Consider the following 17795-nt stretch of genomic DNA (forward strand, 5'->3'; position numbering starts at 1 on the left):
TGGGGCGCGTTCACTTTCTCCTCCTATGTGTGTCTCCACTGTCCTGTGGACGACCCTCACTGTTTTGTATAATACCATGTGTCATAAAATCAAGGGAATTTGTGGTTTTCCTAGATATGTACCTCTTCTTGGTATCATGGATGATGCGATCAGCACACTGTTTTGTGTTGAGCAGTACTGTAGCATGTGTGCTATGCGTCCTGTTCATTCTAGAAAGTTTAACTTCCCAGACATGCACTGAGCCTGAATCCAAGTGCTCTTAGAGGAGAGAAGGGCTAAGGTATGCTGGAAAAGAAAAAAAATTAACTCTTGCTATTATTTCCTTGACCAATAGGATGGCTATGTTTGAACATAACGTATGGAAACGAGGGTAGGACACAGAAAGTCATCCATACAAACTCTTCAAAGACACCTGCAAAAAGTTAGAGTAGAGAGTACGTACCATATGCCCAGTGGCATCGAAAGTTGAATTGAACCATCTGGTATTATCCCACCAACGCACACAGCATCTGGGGAGTACCTGGGTGTCCCCTGTAGCATCTGTGGGTGTGTATATTATCACCACGTGCATATTTCTAGACGTCTTTTCCTAATCCTTGGTAAGAAATTTTTAGAACAAACGTATTTACTACTTTTGTTGGCTCATTGGGTGCCAAAGAAAAGGCGAGTGTGATTGCACATGTGTGTGTTTATATATTCTCTCATATTTTGGCTTTAGGAAGATAAAAACCGCGCCATCTGCAAGCAGAAAACCACTGGGGTTATTGCTGAAATGGCTTTGCGGGTGGTCCAAACTACTATGGGCTTCATTCATACATGGCAACCATTCTCTTGATCTCACGTAGTTTCATTATATGCGGTGATGCAAGACATTGAGGCTTCGGGTGCGTGGAAGCATTAAATAGGTGCGAGTGTGTGCGTAAATCAGTTTAGTGGCCAGAAATTAAAACACTTCTAACGCAAAAGTGAACACATGTAGAATGGTATTTCGTAAGACTTCACAGAACGTGGCCAGGAAAAGCATCGTCTTCAAAGAGTGTGATATTCGGCTCAGCACGTATTTTGTTCAGAAGAACTGAGCTTCATTTGTAGAACCAGTGGCTAAAGCGGACATTATGTCACCCCAGTGATGGCCTCAAAAACTGTCTCCTGTCTGTCTGTCGTCCCTAGGTTGACCTGGCCGTGTCGGTTTTCGAGATTTCCATTGAAGAGAAGGTCAAGGAGCTGAGTCCCGAGGAAGAAAGGAGGAAGTGGGAGGAGGGACGCATCGATTACATGGGGAAGGATGCATTCGCGCGCATCCAGGAGAAGTTGGACCGGTTTCTGCAGTAACCCGACCGGTCGTGTTACGCCGTGTGTGGTTAGACAGTGTTCTGTTGCATGATCCCGTGAACGCGGACATCTCCTCCACGCCCTTCAGAGGGAACAGGTGTTCAACTATGTGCCTCTATTTGTGGCTGACCAACTTGAGTGCCTCACAAAAATTATGTAGACCGCCAAAAACTCAGCTTAAAGCCCCCTACCTCCCCGCTCCCGCCCTGCCGATCCAAGCTACCCATGCCGTCTTGGCTTCCCTGAGCTGCCAGCTCTTTTCAGCAAACGGGAGCAGGAATAAACTTCTGGTAGACCCTTCTTTGCGCTCTCTGGTCCTGCTCCAAAGAGCTCTGGGATGCTGTCTTGGGCAGGTGCTACCATGACCTATCCTATGTAGGGTTAGACGTCCCTGCAGATTCTCTTCTGTCCCTGAGCTAATGACACCACCAGTGTGTGTATTCAGGACCTCAGGAAGCCTCAACGATGGAAAGTCTTTTCCTTGAGGACTAGGGAGACGTTCAGACGAGGGTAATTCTCATGGAGACACTACAGCTGCTATTTCTCTTCTGCAAAACCCAGTGGGACTGCCAGGTGCCATTAATGGATGCCCAACTGGGGAAATGCTGGAGGTAACGTGGAAGGGAGACTCTAGCTGGCTTGGGACATAGAGCGTCGTCTTGGTTTGGGAGAACCAAGGGTTTACTCCAGCCGGTTCTGATGACACCTCGTTCACACTAACAGGATCTGGGGAGGCTCTTGGTTTAGAGGCAGATCCATTTGCCGTCCAGTGCACTTCACTGCTCTTTGCTGGATATCACTACCTCAGTCCCAAGTAGTGAGTCAAGTCACTGTGTTCTCCAGACCATTTCAATGCACCTGTTTGGGGGAGAATACTCACTTTTATGAGACTGGATGCTGTAGGAGAAATCCTCATCTTCCAAAGTACCCCCAATTTTGTGAATTCATGCAGTGTGTTGGAACAGCTCACAGGGTCAATGCTCATGGCCACCACAATCATAATTAGAAACAGGCATCACTGTCCTAAAGAGAGGGAAATGTGTGTGTGTGTGTGTGTGTGTGTGTGTGTGTGTGTGTGTGTGTTTGAAGTTAGAATGCATTATCATGCACATGGCGTGGAACATCAAAATGTCTCGTACAGATAGGTTTGGACCAAGTGGTGTTGGCCCTGCTATAGCTGGGTGGGTGTGTTTGGCCACATTTTACATCATGTTGAGCAGGTGAGCCCTTGGGTAGGGGAATCTGGGGGAGTGCATGACATTAGTTGTGATGTGAGCTTCTGCAAGATGTGAGTTATGCAGGGGTTGTTTCCTTTACGTCTGGGTGGCTGATGGTCTGCAGTCTTGGTTGGCATCACACCTAGGATGCTTCCAGAGCTAAGTGAAGATAGCCATATGGATATAGCCTTATAGGGATTGAGCTGGGACGGTCATCAGCCATGAGAACGACACTATATTTATTCTGGGGAAAGACCGTGGGTGCTGTGTGCTGTGGTGTCGGGTTATGGAAAACAGGAGCCTGGGTCTGACATACTGAGAAGGAGGAAAGAGTCCAGATGATGGATATTTGAATCTGGTTCAGCTTCTGTGGGGAAGAGAACTCCTGTTTCTGGACACAAGTTCCTTGCTTTAAGGTGTCCGTTCAACACGGACTTCTGTTCTGCATTCTGGTCTCTATCTTCTGATGTGAATGGATGTTAATGCACTTCAATTAAAATTTTGAAACAGCGACATGGTGTCCCTTCTGGTGTGTGTTTGCATGCATCCTGAGCCATCAGAATGATGTATTATATGTAACAGAGGGAAGGGATGTGGGTGTCTTTGTCCTACACTAAATTTAAATCACCAACATTTTTTCCCCAGAATTCCTAATTGCAGGAAAATGTGTAGAGCTATTTAGTTCTCAGTGTGTGAAATTCCCTAAGGTCTCTCTCTAGGGAAGCTGCCCATTTCCTAACACTGTTTTTCACTGTTGTGAATTCATTCATTCATTCATTCATTCACTCAGTCTATCCATGCATCCAACCACATCCATGCATCCATACATCCACGTATCCACTCATTCATCCATCCATCATCCATTTATCCACCCATCATACCTCTTTTCATCCATCCATCTACTGGTATATCCATCCATACACCTATCCATCTATCCTTTCATCCATCCATTATCCTTTCATCCAGCCATCATATTCCTATTCAGCCAGCCACCCATCCATTCATATATCCATCCATCCACTCACCCATCCACACATTCATGCATCCTTCCATCCTCCAGTCATCCATCCATCCATCCACCCACCCATCCTTGCATCCATCCTTCCATCCACCTATCCACTCATCCTTTCATCCATCCGTCTATCCATCCATCCATCCATCCATCCATCCATCCATCCATCTATCCCTCCACCCATCCTTCCATCCACTCACCTATCCATCCAACCATCCACTCATATATCCATCCATCCATCCATCCATCCATCCATCCATCCATCCCTCCACCCATCCTTCCATCCACTCACCTATCCATCCAACCATCCACTCATATATCCATCCATCCATCCATCCATCCATCCATCCATCCATCTCTCCACCCATCCTTCCATCCACTCACCTATCCATCCAACCATCCACTCATATATCCATCCATCCATCCATCCATCCATCCATCCACCCATCCATCCCATGGTTATTGAGTTCTCTGTAATGGCAGGCACTGTGACATGTGCTTATTCAATAAATGAATAGTTGATTCTGAGGTTTCTAAATAACATATTTGGTGCTAAATAACATAATATGGTGTTGTTCCTTGAATAATGCCAACGCCAGAATCTATTCTACATAAAGTCAGGACTAAATGGTTGTAGAAGTTGAATCCACAAGAGATTTGACCTGTACTATCACTAATATTTTGGCGCATTAAAAGAGGGTTGTGTGGGTTTTTTTTTTTTACATTGTATTTTCCTAGTAATATTTTCCAATTATTATTTGGGGGCAGGAGGCAATGGCATGTGGGAGAAGCACTTGTAGATATCCTGACGTTGTAGGGTGGGTGAAGGTGCGTAGATGTAGAGGAACAAAGTATAGTGTCCTCAGTTGGTCGTATCCTGCTGAAACCCTTGAGTGCTACCTGAATGCACACGAGCAGCCCGAGTGCTGATGGGTTTTGGCGTTGGACTGCAGACAAGTTGAAGCAGAACGGGGGTTCTTTCTGGCCCCCACTCCTGAATTAGGAAACACAGACCAGTTATCATTTTACATGCTTATTAGTCATTCGTATCTTTAGTAAAACGACCGCACGTCTTTGCTCATTTACCGGATGGTTTGTCTCCTTACTATGGATTTGTATTCATTTGGAAATATTTTTCCCCACGGTCCCGCAGCTTATCTTCTCCTTTTCTTCACGGTGCTCTTTGAAGCACTCAAGCTTTGACTTTTCATAAACTCTCATTTATCAAGTTTTGAATAGTAGATCAGGCTTTGGGTATCCTTAAAAACAAAAATCTCTTCCCAATCCCCAAAAAACAAAGATTTTGTCCTGAGTTTTTTTTTTTTTCTGAATGTTTTGCAGATTCTTCTCCTAATGTTTAGGTCCCCGGTGGGTTTGGCATTCACTCTTGGGGACACTGTGAGAGGTAGAGTGTCCAAATATGTGGGGTTTTTTGCACGTGCCGGTGAGCGCCCCACTGGATGTTTAACCAGCTGATCTTTGGGGCCACCCAAAGCTGAGCACATTCTGCAAATTTTCCTCAGTTTGGATATTGGAGTGCACCCCCGGGACCCCTCTGGGCGTGCTCACACTCAGGCAGAGCTGGCTACAAGGGCGTGGGAGGGGAGGGCGGGCAGCCCTGGGTTTTCAGCAACATCCGACACCGACACCATATGCAAAGCTCCCCATTTGCTGAGTGGGAGGAAACTCCTCTCAAGCTGGCTCAGAGCGGACAGCGGAGGGGAGGGGTCTGTCCTGCCCCTTAGTTAAGCCACAGCCGGTCTAACCGGTGAGAGGCTCCTTGCCAATGTTTCACTGTGAGACCAGAGCCCTGGAGACTGAGCTGGGGCTTGTCCGGTCAGGTTGTGAATGAGCTCTGAGTGCCCGAGCCCTGCTGTGAATCCCGCTTACCCCAGAGGGTCTGCACACAGCTCCCTGTGCCTGGGGGGGCGGGGCTTTCCCCCATCCTCTCCACGCCCCCACCCCCTGCTGGGCGTCCCATCTTCTGCCTCGGTTTTGCATTTTTTTGTGTATATTTTTTCATTGGAGTTCGATTTGCCAACATACAGCATAACACCCAGTGCTCATCCCATCAAGTGCCCCCCTCAGTGCCCATCACCCAGTCGGTTTTGCATTAAAAAAAGAAACACGGTGATGTAGAGCTGGATACTGATAGTGTTCTGTGAGCAGAAAGACATTTCACTGGAAAAGACTGACTCACGAGAAGATAAAAAAAGTCATAAAGGACGGGAAAAAAAAAAAAGAAAAAATCCCTGGAGGAGATTTCTTGCAGAAATTCCTGACGTTTATAAATGAGCAGCAAGGGCTAAATATGCTTAAGAAGTCACTTAATTTAGCAATGAAATGATGTATCAAAGACCTTGGTCAAGTCAAGTCAAGTAAAAAAAAAAAAGGCTGTCTCACCGTCAGGCTGAGACGAACCCTGATTCTAACACCGGGGCTGATATGCGCCCACTTGAAAGAGTGCATCTCTCAATTCCCAGTTCTATCTATGGATGGAAGCAGGGGTCCGGGGTTAGGACTTCTGCAAAATCCGCTTTGCCGGGGCTGACTCGACTGGGAGGAATGCCCTGCTTCCTGCAGCCCGGAATGTCCACGTCATGGCTGGAGCTGCTGCAGCCATCCTAAGGCCATGAGGCAGAGGACAGTAGAGCGTGCATTTGCAATGAGGCTGCCAGCCCGCGGTTGCTCCCCTCTGAGAGCACACATCCTTCTCTCGCTTATGGCATTTATTCCCGATGTCTGTTACTAGCAGCCTCAAAGTAATCTCTAACTTGTAAGATGAGGACAGAGGGGCAGTGAATGTAATGTGTGGGGTTACATCAGCCGCTTAGGGGATCATCCAGTCCTCAACACCAGACACGGAGCTGGTTTCTCTGTTAGCCAGAAAGACGGGGCTGGGAAACGTCAGCCTCCCCTTGTGTAAGGCTGTCCACAGACACAGCGAAACCCCAAGGATGGATGCTTTAAAATCAATGTGTACAAAAATCGGATCCTGGCATCATGATCACTCCCGAGCTTTAGAAGAGGAGCAGGACTGGGGGCATTAGTGGGTGTCCACTGCCCACTCTGTGCCCAGGACACTGTACTCGAGACAGGGAAACCCAAGCTAGACCTTATGGTGTGTGTCCCCTTCCATCGTCCTGGTATGTGGGCGAGATGTGCCTCTCCCTTTTAAATATTCAATTTAAACATTCAATATTTATTTCGCAGATTCACGGGGGCAGAACTGGCAAAACTGTATGTATTTATGGTGTACAGCACGATGATGCTATACCCGTGCACCGCGTGAAATGACCATCCCGGTGACGTGAATTAACGCACCCATCACCTTCGCTAATGATCACGTAGGGTATGCACGGCGACGACACCGCACGGCTAGTCTCTCAGCAGATTTCAAGGACAGGATACAGGATCAGTAACTAGCCCCCCCGTGCTGGCCCAGGCATCTCCAGGATGTGATCCTCTCATAACTGAAAGTTCGTGTCCTCTGAGCATCCTCTTGCCATCTCCCCGCAAACTCCTAGCAGCCATCACTATTGTACCCTCTCTTTCTACCAGTTCGAATTTCTTTTTATTTTTAACATTGCATGTATCGGTGAGCTCATGCTTTTTTTTTCCCTAGGTGTGTCTGACTTATTGCACTTTGCACAATGTCCTTGAGGTCCACCCACGTCATCCATAAATGGCAGGATCTCCTTCCTTCTCGTGGCTGAGTCATGTTGCATCGTGTGGATGGACCACCTGCTCTTTATCCATCCATCCATCGATCCATTGATCCATTGATCCATTGATCCATTGATCCATCCATCCATCCATCTATCCATCCATTGATGAGCACTTGGGTTCCTTCCAGGTCTTGGCTGCCATGAATCATGCTGCTGTGCACATGGGGGTGCAGATTTGTCTGAGATCCCATTACCATTTCCTTTGGGGTAAATACCCAGCAGTGGAATCACTGGGTCATAGGAAGCTCTATTTTGAATTTTTTGAGGAGCCTCCATACTGTTTCCAGAGTGGCTGCTCCAGTTCACATGCCCACCCACAGGGCATGAGGGTTCCACTGTTTGCCACACCCCTGCCAACTCGTTTCGCCCCATCTGTCTGTCTGATGACGGGCATCCTGCCAAGTGTGAGGTCATGTCTCACTGTGATCTCCATCCTGCCCGCACGCACAGAAGGGGAAGGTCCCACAGCACGGCTGCAGCCACGGCTTCCAGATGATGTTGCTCAGGGAAAACTGGGTGGGCACAGGGCTCAGGGTCTTTCTGTGCTGCTCCACGGCCTCACCCACCCGTGCTACTACCATGTGGTACAGAGGTTCAGAGCCAGGGGACAGGGGCCGTGCCTCGGAAGGGTCCCTGGAGAGCTCGAAGAGCAGGGGCGGGCTGTGCTGGGTCACACCATCCCCCGAGCAGGGGCACACGCCTCGGCCGTAGCAGGCCCCTGCGCCCTTGGGGTGGAACCGTGGAGTCAAGTAGTGGACCTTCCAGAGTCTTCCACCTAAAGGCAAATGGAGACGTGGTCAGGGCACCCAATGAGATGAACATTTATATTAGTAGATTGCCCTCCATACTGATGGGTCTCACCCAATCAATTGAACGTGTGAGACAAAGGAGACTAAAGGCCCCTAAGAGGAAAGAATGCCTGCGGAGCACCATCTAGAAATCATGCCTGAGTTTCTAGGCTTTAGAATCCAGGTGGCAGCATCCACGCCGGCCAGACTGCGGGCTGGCCCTGAACATTTCAGACTTGCCAGTCCCTACAGCCACATGAGACATGTCTTTCAAATCTCTCTGTGTGTGTGTTTCTATCCATCCATTTGTCTACATCTCCTTATCTTCTATCTCTGTCATTCATCCATCTATTATCTACTTGTCATCTATCTCATTACGTGTTAATTTATCCTATTACCAGTCCACAATCTACCATCCACCCAAGCATGCATCTGTCCATTCATCTGTCTGTCCATCTGTTCATTTGTCCATCCATGCATCCATCCACTCAACTCTCAAACAGCCCATCCATCCATCCATCCATCCATCCATCCATCCATCATCCACCCATCCATTTATCTATCCATCCACCCATCTCTCCACTCACCCATCCATCTCTCCACTCATCCATCCATCCACCCATCCATCTATCCATTTGTCCATCTGTCCATACACCTGTCCATCCATCTGTCCACCCATCCATCTATCTGTCTATCCATCTCTGTCTGACCATGCATCTGTTCATGCATCCATACATCCATCTACCTGTCCACCCATGTATCTCTCCACCCATCCATCCATCTATCCATCCGTCCACCCACCCATCTATCCATCTCTCTCTCTGTTCATCCATCTGTCCAACCCGTTCATCCATCTCTCCATCTTTCATCAATGCATCTCTATCTATCCATCCACCCATCCACCCCTCATCCCTCCCTTCCCTCCATCTATCCATCCATCCCATACATGGTGGGTTCTGTTTCTTGGGGGAACCCTGACTCATGCAAGCCACCCCTTGCACCGGGGGAAGGCATGTACTCACTGTCCTTCTCGTGCCAGCGTGCCGCGTGGAGATACTTTCCACAGTAATGAAACAGGAACTCATGTGCTGAGTGCTCAGCAGCCCCTCGAAGCAAGGGCACCAGGCTACGGCCATCAATCACCCTGATTCCATGAACAGACATAGGAAGGAATCAGACCAAGACCACTCAGGCTGTGTTGCACCTGGAAATCAAACTCTAACCTTGTAAGGGCCCCCCAACTAAGAGCAAGAACAGCACAGATGAGCTGTCTCTCTGATACTATGCAGATTGCAAGCTGCTGAGCAAGATGCATGTCATTGTTTTTAGACACAAAGTCACTAAGTTGTGGGGTCATTTGTTACACAGCACTACAGGCAACATTTTAAGACATAACAGATTCCAAAAGATGTCATACGTCAGCAGGAAGCGGATGAAGAGAGCCAGTGATGATGGCCACATGACCTGGAGAGTCTTCCTTACAACAACTGATATTTAAAAAAAATCCTTGATCTGAATTTAATGGGCAAACATAGTGTTTTTCCTTATGGTTGTAAAGCACCTTTATTTGAATTATACCCTAATGATGACAGTTCTGTTTTCTGTGTCTACGTGGCTGGGTTACAGTCTTCAGTGATTTGGTCAAACCCTTCAGTCTAAGGGTTGCTGTGAGGGCATTTGTTTTTTAGAAATGGTTGACATCCACAGTCAGTGGGCTAGAGCCCATTCATAGTGAGGGTGGGCCTCACCGAATCCGTTGACAGCCACCAAGAGCAAAGACGGGTTTTCCAGGGAAGATGGGATTTTGCCTCAAGATTGCAACACAGCAATCCTACCTGAGTTTGCAGCCTGATGGCCTGACGTAAGGATTTCAGTTTGCCAGCCTCCACAATTGCATGAGCCAATCCCTTAAGATAAATGTCTTATTTTATAAGCACAGACACGTACCTGCACTGGTTCCATCTCTCTCATACGGGAGTATTTATTTGCCCCTCTAAATGGAGTAAAATCCAATCATGATCAAAATATTTACTGCTTTGTTTTTATCTTGTGTTAGCAAGAGACTTTGGTCATGTGCTAATATTGAGGTAATAAATCATTTTTTTAAAGCGTGCTGTGAGAGCCTCACTAAAATATGGGCAAAAGTCCATTTCAGGAAATCATAGGGAGATGAGTTTCAACGGATCGACATCTAATGCTTTCAATCCCCCCATTGTTGTGCGGAGTTCTAAAATTTTACCAAAACAGCAAAACGAGAAGGACCCAATATTTTATATCATCACGCTTTGCCAAGTGTGATTATTTTGCATTAGGCTGTCCCCTCCATGCGAGGATGTGAGAACTTTAATCTCGTGGTAGGTTTTCTCATTACATGTGAAATAGTAAAGGACAGCTGTCAGGAATTGGGGCACGGAGGGGTCTCACTGCATGTGTACCTGTCCTGGGGCACCTCGCCGCCCCCCAGCTGGACCACGGTGGGGAAGACATCCATCAGGCTGGTGGGCTCGTGGATCACTCGGCCGGCTGGCAGCACCCCAGGCCACCGGAAGATCCCCGGGACGCGGATGCCGCCTTCCCAGCCCCCCATCCCTTTGCCACCTGTAAGTAAGTGCCATTAGAATTCTCCAGGAGATGATCCCATCCACACACACACACACCTGGATACACCTGTCTGTCTGTCTATGGATCTGGGCACCCCTGCTCACAAATGCACACTTTAGCAACCTGCTCCTCCCAAAATGTTTGCAGCAATAATTCCAGAACCTCGCCACACCCCCACAGGCAGGTGGAGTCCATATGCTCTCCTCTTGACATTCGATGAGTCTTTATGACCATTGGAACACACGGGGCGTGCAATGCGTGGCTTCAGAGGTGTAATGCATTGGGATTTCACAGTGTGCATGATCCTTCCTCTATCCTTTTTCTTTCTGGAAGGACTAGAAATTGGGTCTGGGACCCCCCTGCTTCTCTTCCTCTCCCACCTGCTTGCCATACCACCCACCTGTTCTTTTACTGCTTTTCCTGGTTATTCTTCATTTCTGGGACCCCTGGCAATGGGTTGGGGCCCAGATTGGCTCTTGGGGAAAGGCGTATAGGTACTGAGCATTAGATAACATGCTTACACTCCCTAGGAACTCTGGGTATGGGAATTAAAGCCATCCTATGTTACAAAAGGAGACTTGTGAACAAGAAGGGTACATGTGTTCAGAGTCTTGCTAAATAAATGCAGCTTTGTTGCAGTTTGGAAACTGTAATAACGCACTCGCCTCGCCTGCCTTCGTTTTGCGCTGCTGCTGCTGCATAATAAGTTACTATAAACCAGCAGCTTCACTCCTGAGTATTAGGTCTCGGTTCTCTACGTTGGGAGTCGGATGTGGCTTTGCGGCTACTCTGCTCTGGGTCTCACAGTCGGAAATCAAGGTGTCGGCGGTTTGTAGAATATACTACTGGAAATGATGAGAATCATGAACCTATTACAGCTTCAGGATGTACACGAAAGATGGGGGAAAACATCCACTTCCAAGTCATGGGAACATACACAGTCGACCCTCATTACTCCCCAGAGTGATGTTCCTCAAAGTTGCCACAAACACCCAGTTAGCAAATACTGAACCCCGACTTCCAGATTTAATACAGGGCTCAGTACCAGGGAGACTCTGGTCCCTGTATTTGCACCAGCCAATTGGTCTATTTTCGTATGTTTTAGTTTAAAGACCCCTTCTTGAGTAGATACTCCAATTCGTTTGCATTGACCTCACGGCCAACAGTGCAGGAACTCGCGTCTGGACGAAGCCAATCTAACGTACTTATTTTCTCCATACGGCCCATCGCAAGCTTCTTGCCCTTGGGAACAGAGCACAGCCCTTTGGCAGTACAGCCGGAGCCACTTGAAGCAGCAGAGTCATCAACAAAACCCAAACAAAATCACAAAAACATGGCCACTAAAGACACCACAAAAAGGACACGTGTGTATAGTCTGAGAGATGAAATGTAGGCAACAGGGTCGCCTCATCTGACCTTAGCTGAGAACGTGTGTGTCGGGCAATGAATGTTTTCACTGCTGTTCAAATGAGCGCTAAGACATTGCAAGTACTGATTTTGGGGTTACAGGTAAATTTTAGCAAGTAGGTGAATTCGTAAATATGGAATCCACGAATCATGCAGAGTGACTGTATCAGATTTTTTTTTAATGGCAATATAGGGGCGCCTGGGTGGCTCAGCTGGCTAGGCATCTACCTTGGGCTCAGGTCATGATCTCGGGGTCCTGGGACCAAGCCCTGTGTCAGGCTCCCAGCTCAGCAGAGAGCCTGCTGCTCCCTCTCGCCCCCTGCTCATGCTATCTCTATCTCTCTCTCAAATAAATGAATAAAATATTTTTAAAAATGGAAAAACAAAGGTGTAATGCCCCCAATATCGCATGACATAGTGGAATATGTAACTAAGCTTATGGTTACTGCCCTACCTTTGATTTAGGGTGGCATTTATTTTAATTTTATCTTATTTATTTGTTTTTTTTTTTTTTTAAAGATTTTATTTATTTATTCATGATAGTCATGCAGAGAGAGAGAGAGAGGCAGAGACACAGGCAGAGGGAGAAGCAGGCTCCATGCAGGGAGCCCGACGTGGGATTCGATCCCGGGTCTCCAGGATCGCGCCCTGGGCCAAAGGCAGGCGCCAAACCGCTGCGCCACCCAGGGATCCCCTATCTTATTTATTTGTATATCTCTCTCTTCCACTAAAATGTAAACCCTTGAAGGGAAGGGCGTATGTCTTATTTTCTCTCTCTTAACATCTGGATAGAATTTGGTGTATGGCAGCTGCTCAAGAAATCCACCTTTGAAAGTGCACACTTTTCCCCCTTCTGGTTGTTTTCCAACCTGTATTTCTGGGAGTCATTTGGTGGGTCATATTTCTGCCTTTTAACTCCTGATATCCATTGGTCTCACCTCTGAATATTCCATTCCATCCCCCCAGCTGGCCACGTTCATCTCTTGCCTCCAAATGTCCTCCATGATCAGAAGTAAAATAGGTGAATGTCGTGTTTTTCAAACCGTTTTCTTCAATGGCATTAAGGACTTCACCTTTAAGAGAGATGGAACATTTCACGACAGAGCCAGTGAAATAGCATCAGCGAATGCAACCCCAATTTGTCCTTTCTTGCTAGAAAGTCTCATAAGGGGATCGGCAGTCGCCAGGACACCATCATTATGAATGTGATCACAAAGTGTGAGCCCCTATCTTGATTTTTCTGATACCACAAGATTCAGAATCTTGTTTACAAAGGTATCACAAATATGGAAAACAGAATAAACGCCTAGAGGCAGTATGCCAGGGATGGCGTGCTCTGAACATGCACCGCTGGGACGAATACGTGTGTCCGTAAAGAGTGCATGGGGGTGGGAACGTGCTGAGAAAGGATTTCATGGGAGACCCCTATTGAGATAGGAGGAAGCCAGAGCCGTGAGCATCAATTTGTGGTGTTGGCACATGCGGGCCAAGGCTCAGGAGAGCAGAGCCATCTATAAGCCCAGCCTTTGCTTTCTCTACGGAGACCAAATGCACATCTGAAGCACTGAAAGTAGAGATTTCAAACCACGTGGGCAGGTGCAGCAGCGGAAATGCATGTTTTTAAAGCATTATGTCACCCACCCTCATGTTTTGAGGTTGTTTGCCTCTTTGCTGGTCTACTATAATCATCATGCTTCTCCCAGGACAAGTCATCAGGTCCTGCAAGAATTTAGATGTCTACGTTCTTTTAAGAATCTATATACACTTGAAATGTGGTAACCTTGTGTATCAACTATACTTCAATGTGAAAGCAAACAGGATCTACAAGGTCTCTCACTGGATCTCTCCAGGCTTTCTCAAGGTCATGGGGGGGGTTGGCGGTGCGGGGGGAAGCAATGTTGGTCTGTTGCCCTGAACAACAGCGTTCTTGCTTCCCTTTCTGTGATGTCACACGACAGCTTTAAATAATGCATTTTGTGGAAGGATGATTTGGTGCACGAATAGATTGAGGAACCGGAAGTGCTGAAGGAGCATGTGAATGATACGGGGAAGTCTCCCCCTATCCTTTGCCTTTTGTCTTATTCTTTATTGCAACCCGGCTCATAGTCGGGAGGCCCATCTGTTACCAAAGTTGTGCGGTGAGGCCAACGGTGAATGAGGGACGGCCGCACCTTGACTTACCTACAAGCCAATCCATCTCTTCCACGTTGTCGCCATATAAGCCGTGCTGGCTTTTCCCGAGAAACTGTTTTGTGGTTACCAGGGGAATGTGTACATGCAGCAAGGACAAGAAGAGAAGAAATGGTTGGTGCTTATTTCTGAAAGAAGAAAAACATCCTTCAGATACAATGGCACCTGTTTCAACACTATTTGATCCATATGAGTCCTTGAAACCCATCTCCCCATTGGGGCTGGTTTAAGAAATCCCAAAGATGGCAAAGAGACTCACTCAGGTGCTCTGAGAACTCACCTCCTCTTTAAAAATCGGAGGGTTTTATTACCTTTCGATATACGAAACGGCCTCCCGTAGCATGTGACTCGTCGTTCTTTCCAAATCCATGGGCTGCTCTGTGACGTCATGGTTTCTCATCAAGATACAGTTCCAACGGCGCACGAACCCAAAGCTGGCGTACCAGGAGACAAAGAAGAGCAAGACGAGGCTGGCCGCACCCAGAACTACCTTCCAGGACACGGAGATTAACCCGCAAACCTTGCCAACAGCAATGGTCAGTACCGCCAGGGCCGCCATCTGGGTGGAAAGCCACAGCTTTGCTCTGGTGGTGGCGTCTACTTCCGGGGGCCTGTCTGGGTGACAGTCATTCACGAGCGTGAAAGGCATGCCATAAAAATAGTCAAATCCATGGTTCAGTGGGTGGTGGCAGTGGTCGGTACGGGATTCACAGTTTACTCCCTGGTGCCATTTTCCTGAAAATAGGAGCAGAGGGGTAAAGAACACACACTGAAAGTACTCTTGAAGGAACTCTGCGCGCTACCGGTCACCTTCGCAGTAGCTGCCGTGCTCCAATCAAAAGGATGCTATGCAAACAGCAAAATCTGAAATAGGAAAGGAACATAATAGGGACGCCTGGGTGGCTCAGCAGTTGAGCATCTGCCTTTGGCTCAGGTTGTGACCCCGGGGTCCTGGGATCGAGTCCCCCATCGGGCTCCCTGCAGGGAGCCTGCGTCTCCCTCTGCCTGTGTCTCTGCCTCTCTCTCTGGGTCTCTCATGAATAAATAAATACAATCTTTAAAAAAAGGGACATAATAGAAATTCAAATTAGAAAGGAATAAAATGAATTTGTTTGATATAAAGTGCATGGCGCTACTAAACGAACGTGTGGAGTCATGATCGTTATCAAGAGATTGAAGGTTTAAGATTTTCTGGACTGTTAGGAATTATAAGTTTGCAAGCTTAGACTATCCTGCTATTAAATAACTCAGAAAATATCATTTACTGATATTTCTTACTTAAAAGACAACCACTCGATAAAGGGGGTTGGCTCTAGAATAATCTTACAACAGAATAGAAGGACTGGCTCACTCCCCTAACTAGTGAGCAACAAATGCTTGTAATAGACTTTTTTCCAAAGGCAGTAACTTTTATAAAATCATTGAGACGGAACATGAGGAGACCCATATGTCTAATTCTAGCAGGATATACAAGAATTGGGTTCTTCCTATTTTATGTGCTCCAGACACTCAGCCAGCTTAAATCTAGCTACAAAATAGGACAGAAAAGGGTCCAACATACTATTTTCCATAACTTCCAAGTGCAGAGGTTAAACCAGGTCCCCACCCTGTTCTTCCCTCCCATTACAGAGCACTGGTTCTAGTTCCAAGCCCAGGGACATCCCTTTGTACCCCCGCTTACATTTAAGGAAGCGAAAATGCCGGAATGGGTTGAAACGGGTGGAGAAGAAAAGTATACAGGAGAGTCTCCTTCTCGTCCGCTTTCTACCATTTGGGACGTGAAGAACAGCCTTGTCTAAACGTAGATGAGGTGTGTGGACCAGAAGAATAAAGATTCGCAGAAAGAACCGATACCCTGGTCCGTAGTTCCAGTAAACACTAAATAAATCTACTTCTCTAGTGTTAAAAACAATTCCACCCTCAGAGTAGAAGATACATGGGTGGTTGTGGGGTGAAGGACATTGACCCAACGGCAGTGAGCTGGTAATGGAAAGTTCTAGTAACTTTGCGGGGCTAAGAAGCTTTGCTCTACGTCTTAAGATTGAAAAGAGAAATACAGGCGGTAGAGTAGACGTGTACAAAGTCCTTGAAAATGTCCCCGAAGAAGCGATAAGCTATGTCCTGAGTATCTATGTCTCCCCAAAATTCCTACGTTGAGACCTGACCCTGAGGTTGATGGTATTTGGAGGCAGGACCTTGGGGGAGGAGGAGATCAAGTTCTAAGGCTGGAGCCTCCACGAATGGAATTAGCGCCCCAGAGAGACGGTCACTCCTTCTTCTCACGAGTGACACATGGAGAGAAGACGGTCATCTGTGAAGCAGGATGAGGGTCCTCACCAGACACGGAATCTGTCAGCCCCGGGATCTTGGACTCCTCAGCGTCTGGAACTGTGGGTAGTAAATCTACATAATCTCTATTTCTAAAGTAGTAGGAAATTTTAAAAGGGGGGGAAGGGTGATTACCCCTCCCTCGTCCTGACAAAGTGGGGGTGTCACGGTCCCCTCTAAACTCAACGGGGACTGAGTGTGGAAAAGCTGATGAAGACTCGAATGGGACCCCCTTGCACACGGATCTGACCCAGCCCTCCCTTGACCGAGGGGTCAGGGAAGACGCCGTCGTCATCTAGCCTCTGATTCCTGTAAGACGGGATACGACTTCTAAGCACACAGGCTGAGCAAGGAATGAAAAGGGTCACAAGCGTCTGGCCCATGGCGGGGGAGTGCCCATCTGCAAAGAAGGAACCGAGCAGGTGTCAGAGAGCCCTTCTCAGACAGGTGGTCTTACAGGGTTGGCCCTTGAACTAACGATGTCTGAGAACCGGCTCTCCAGAGGATTCCCATCATTCCCTACAGAATGACAGACGATCCAACAGTATGACTGGTCCAAGAGAGGTCACATGGGGCCAGCCCCTGATTTGGGTTCGGACACGTGACTTTTTGGCCCTGCAGGGAAACAAGTTCTTTTGATGGTTGACCGTCCTGCTCCCTGAACAATAGCAGTACCTATGAGGCCGGTTGCGTAACCTTGCTGCTGCAGGATTCTCGCAAATGTGGTTTCGTTCTCCGGGAGTCCGCCCGATGCCCCGTTCCACTGGAGGGCGCGGTACCCATCATGGGCTTCCATGCCTGTGGAGCAGAGCAGAGAGCACGCACTCACTCTCCATGACTACAGCACGGGTTCTCACCTGGGGAGGGGCCTGGCCCACGCCAGTGGACTCTTCACCCTGCTTGGGATTGGTTTGGGTGATCGCAGGGAGGGAGGGATGCTACTGGCATGTGGTGGGTGGGGACACCCTAGCGTGCCCAGGATGTCCACACCACAGAGAATCATCCAGCCCAGATGTCAGCACTGCTGAGGCTGAGAAACCCTGTCTTAGCAGGAGACATTGTGTCTCTATCTTTCTCTCTCTCTTCATCATCCAACCATCCATCCTCTCATCTATCTATCCATTGATCGATTGATCCATCCATCCATCCATCCATCCATCCATCCATCTACCTATCTATCCATCTATCGATT

The 17795-nt window shown here is 47.8% G+C and overlaps 2 protein-coding genes across 6 annotated transcripts in view; one reads left to right on the forward strand and one right to left on the reverse strand.

The window, feature by feature from the left end:
• GYG2 (glycogenin 2) overlaps positions 1-3062 on the forward strand; it is a 36606-nt gene extending 33544 nt beyond the window's left edge. For all 5 annotated transcript variants that reach the window (XM_041741104.1, XM_041741099.1, XM_041741103.1 and 2 more), the window contains one exon: positions 1171-3062. In XM_041741104.1, coding sequence (XP_041597038.1) covers positions 1171-1332 — 162 coding nt within the window. In that variant the 3' untranslated portion in view covers positions 1333-3062. The remainder of the gene's footprint in view (positions 1-1170) is intronic.
• Positions 3063-6742: 3680 nt separating this feature from the next.
• The window catches only part of LOC121483057 (arylsulfatase D-like), a 20855-nt gene continuing 9802 nt past the window's right edge, over positions 6743-17795 (reverse strand). The window contains exons 4-10 of the mRNA XM_041741267.1: positions 17279-17441; positions 14587-15010; positions 14267-14403; positions 13024-13158; positions 10513-10675; positions 9100-9221; positions 6743-8064 (exon numbers count right to left, since the gene is read on the reverse strand). Coding sequence (XP_041597201.1) covers positions 7700-8064; positions 9100-9221; positions 10513-10675; positions 13024-13158; positions 14267-14403; positions 14587-15010; positions 17279-17441 — 1509 coding nt within the window. The 3' untranslated portion in view covers positions 6743-7699. The remainder of the gene's footprint in view (positions 8065-9099; positions 9222-10512; positions 10676-13023; positions 13159-14266; positions 14404-14586; positions 15011-17278; positions 17442-17795) is intronic.

The sequence above is a fragment of the Vulpes lagopus genome, chromosome X (genome assembly GCF_018345385.1).
Source record: "Vulpes lagopus strain Blue_001 chromosome X, ASM1834538v1, whole genome shotgun sequence".
Taxonomy (NCBI): domain Eukaryota; kingdom Metazoa; phylum Chordata; class Mammalia; order Carnivora; family Canidae; genus Vulpes; species Vulpes lagopus.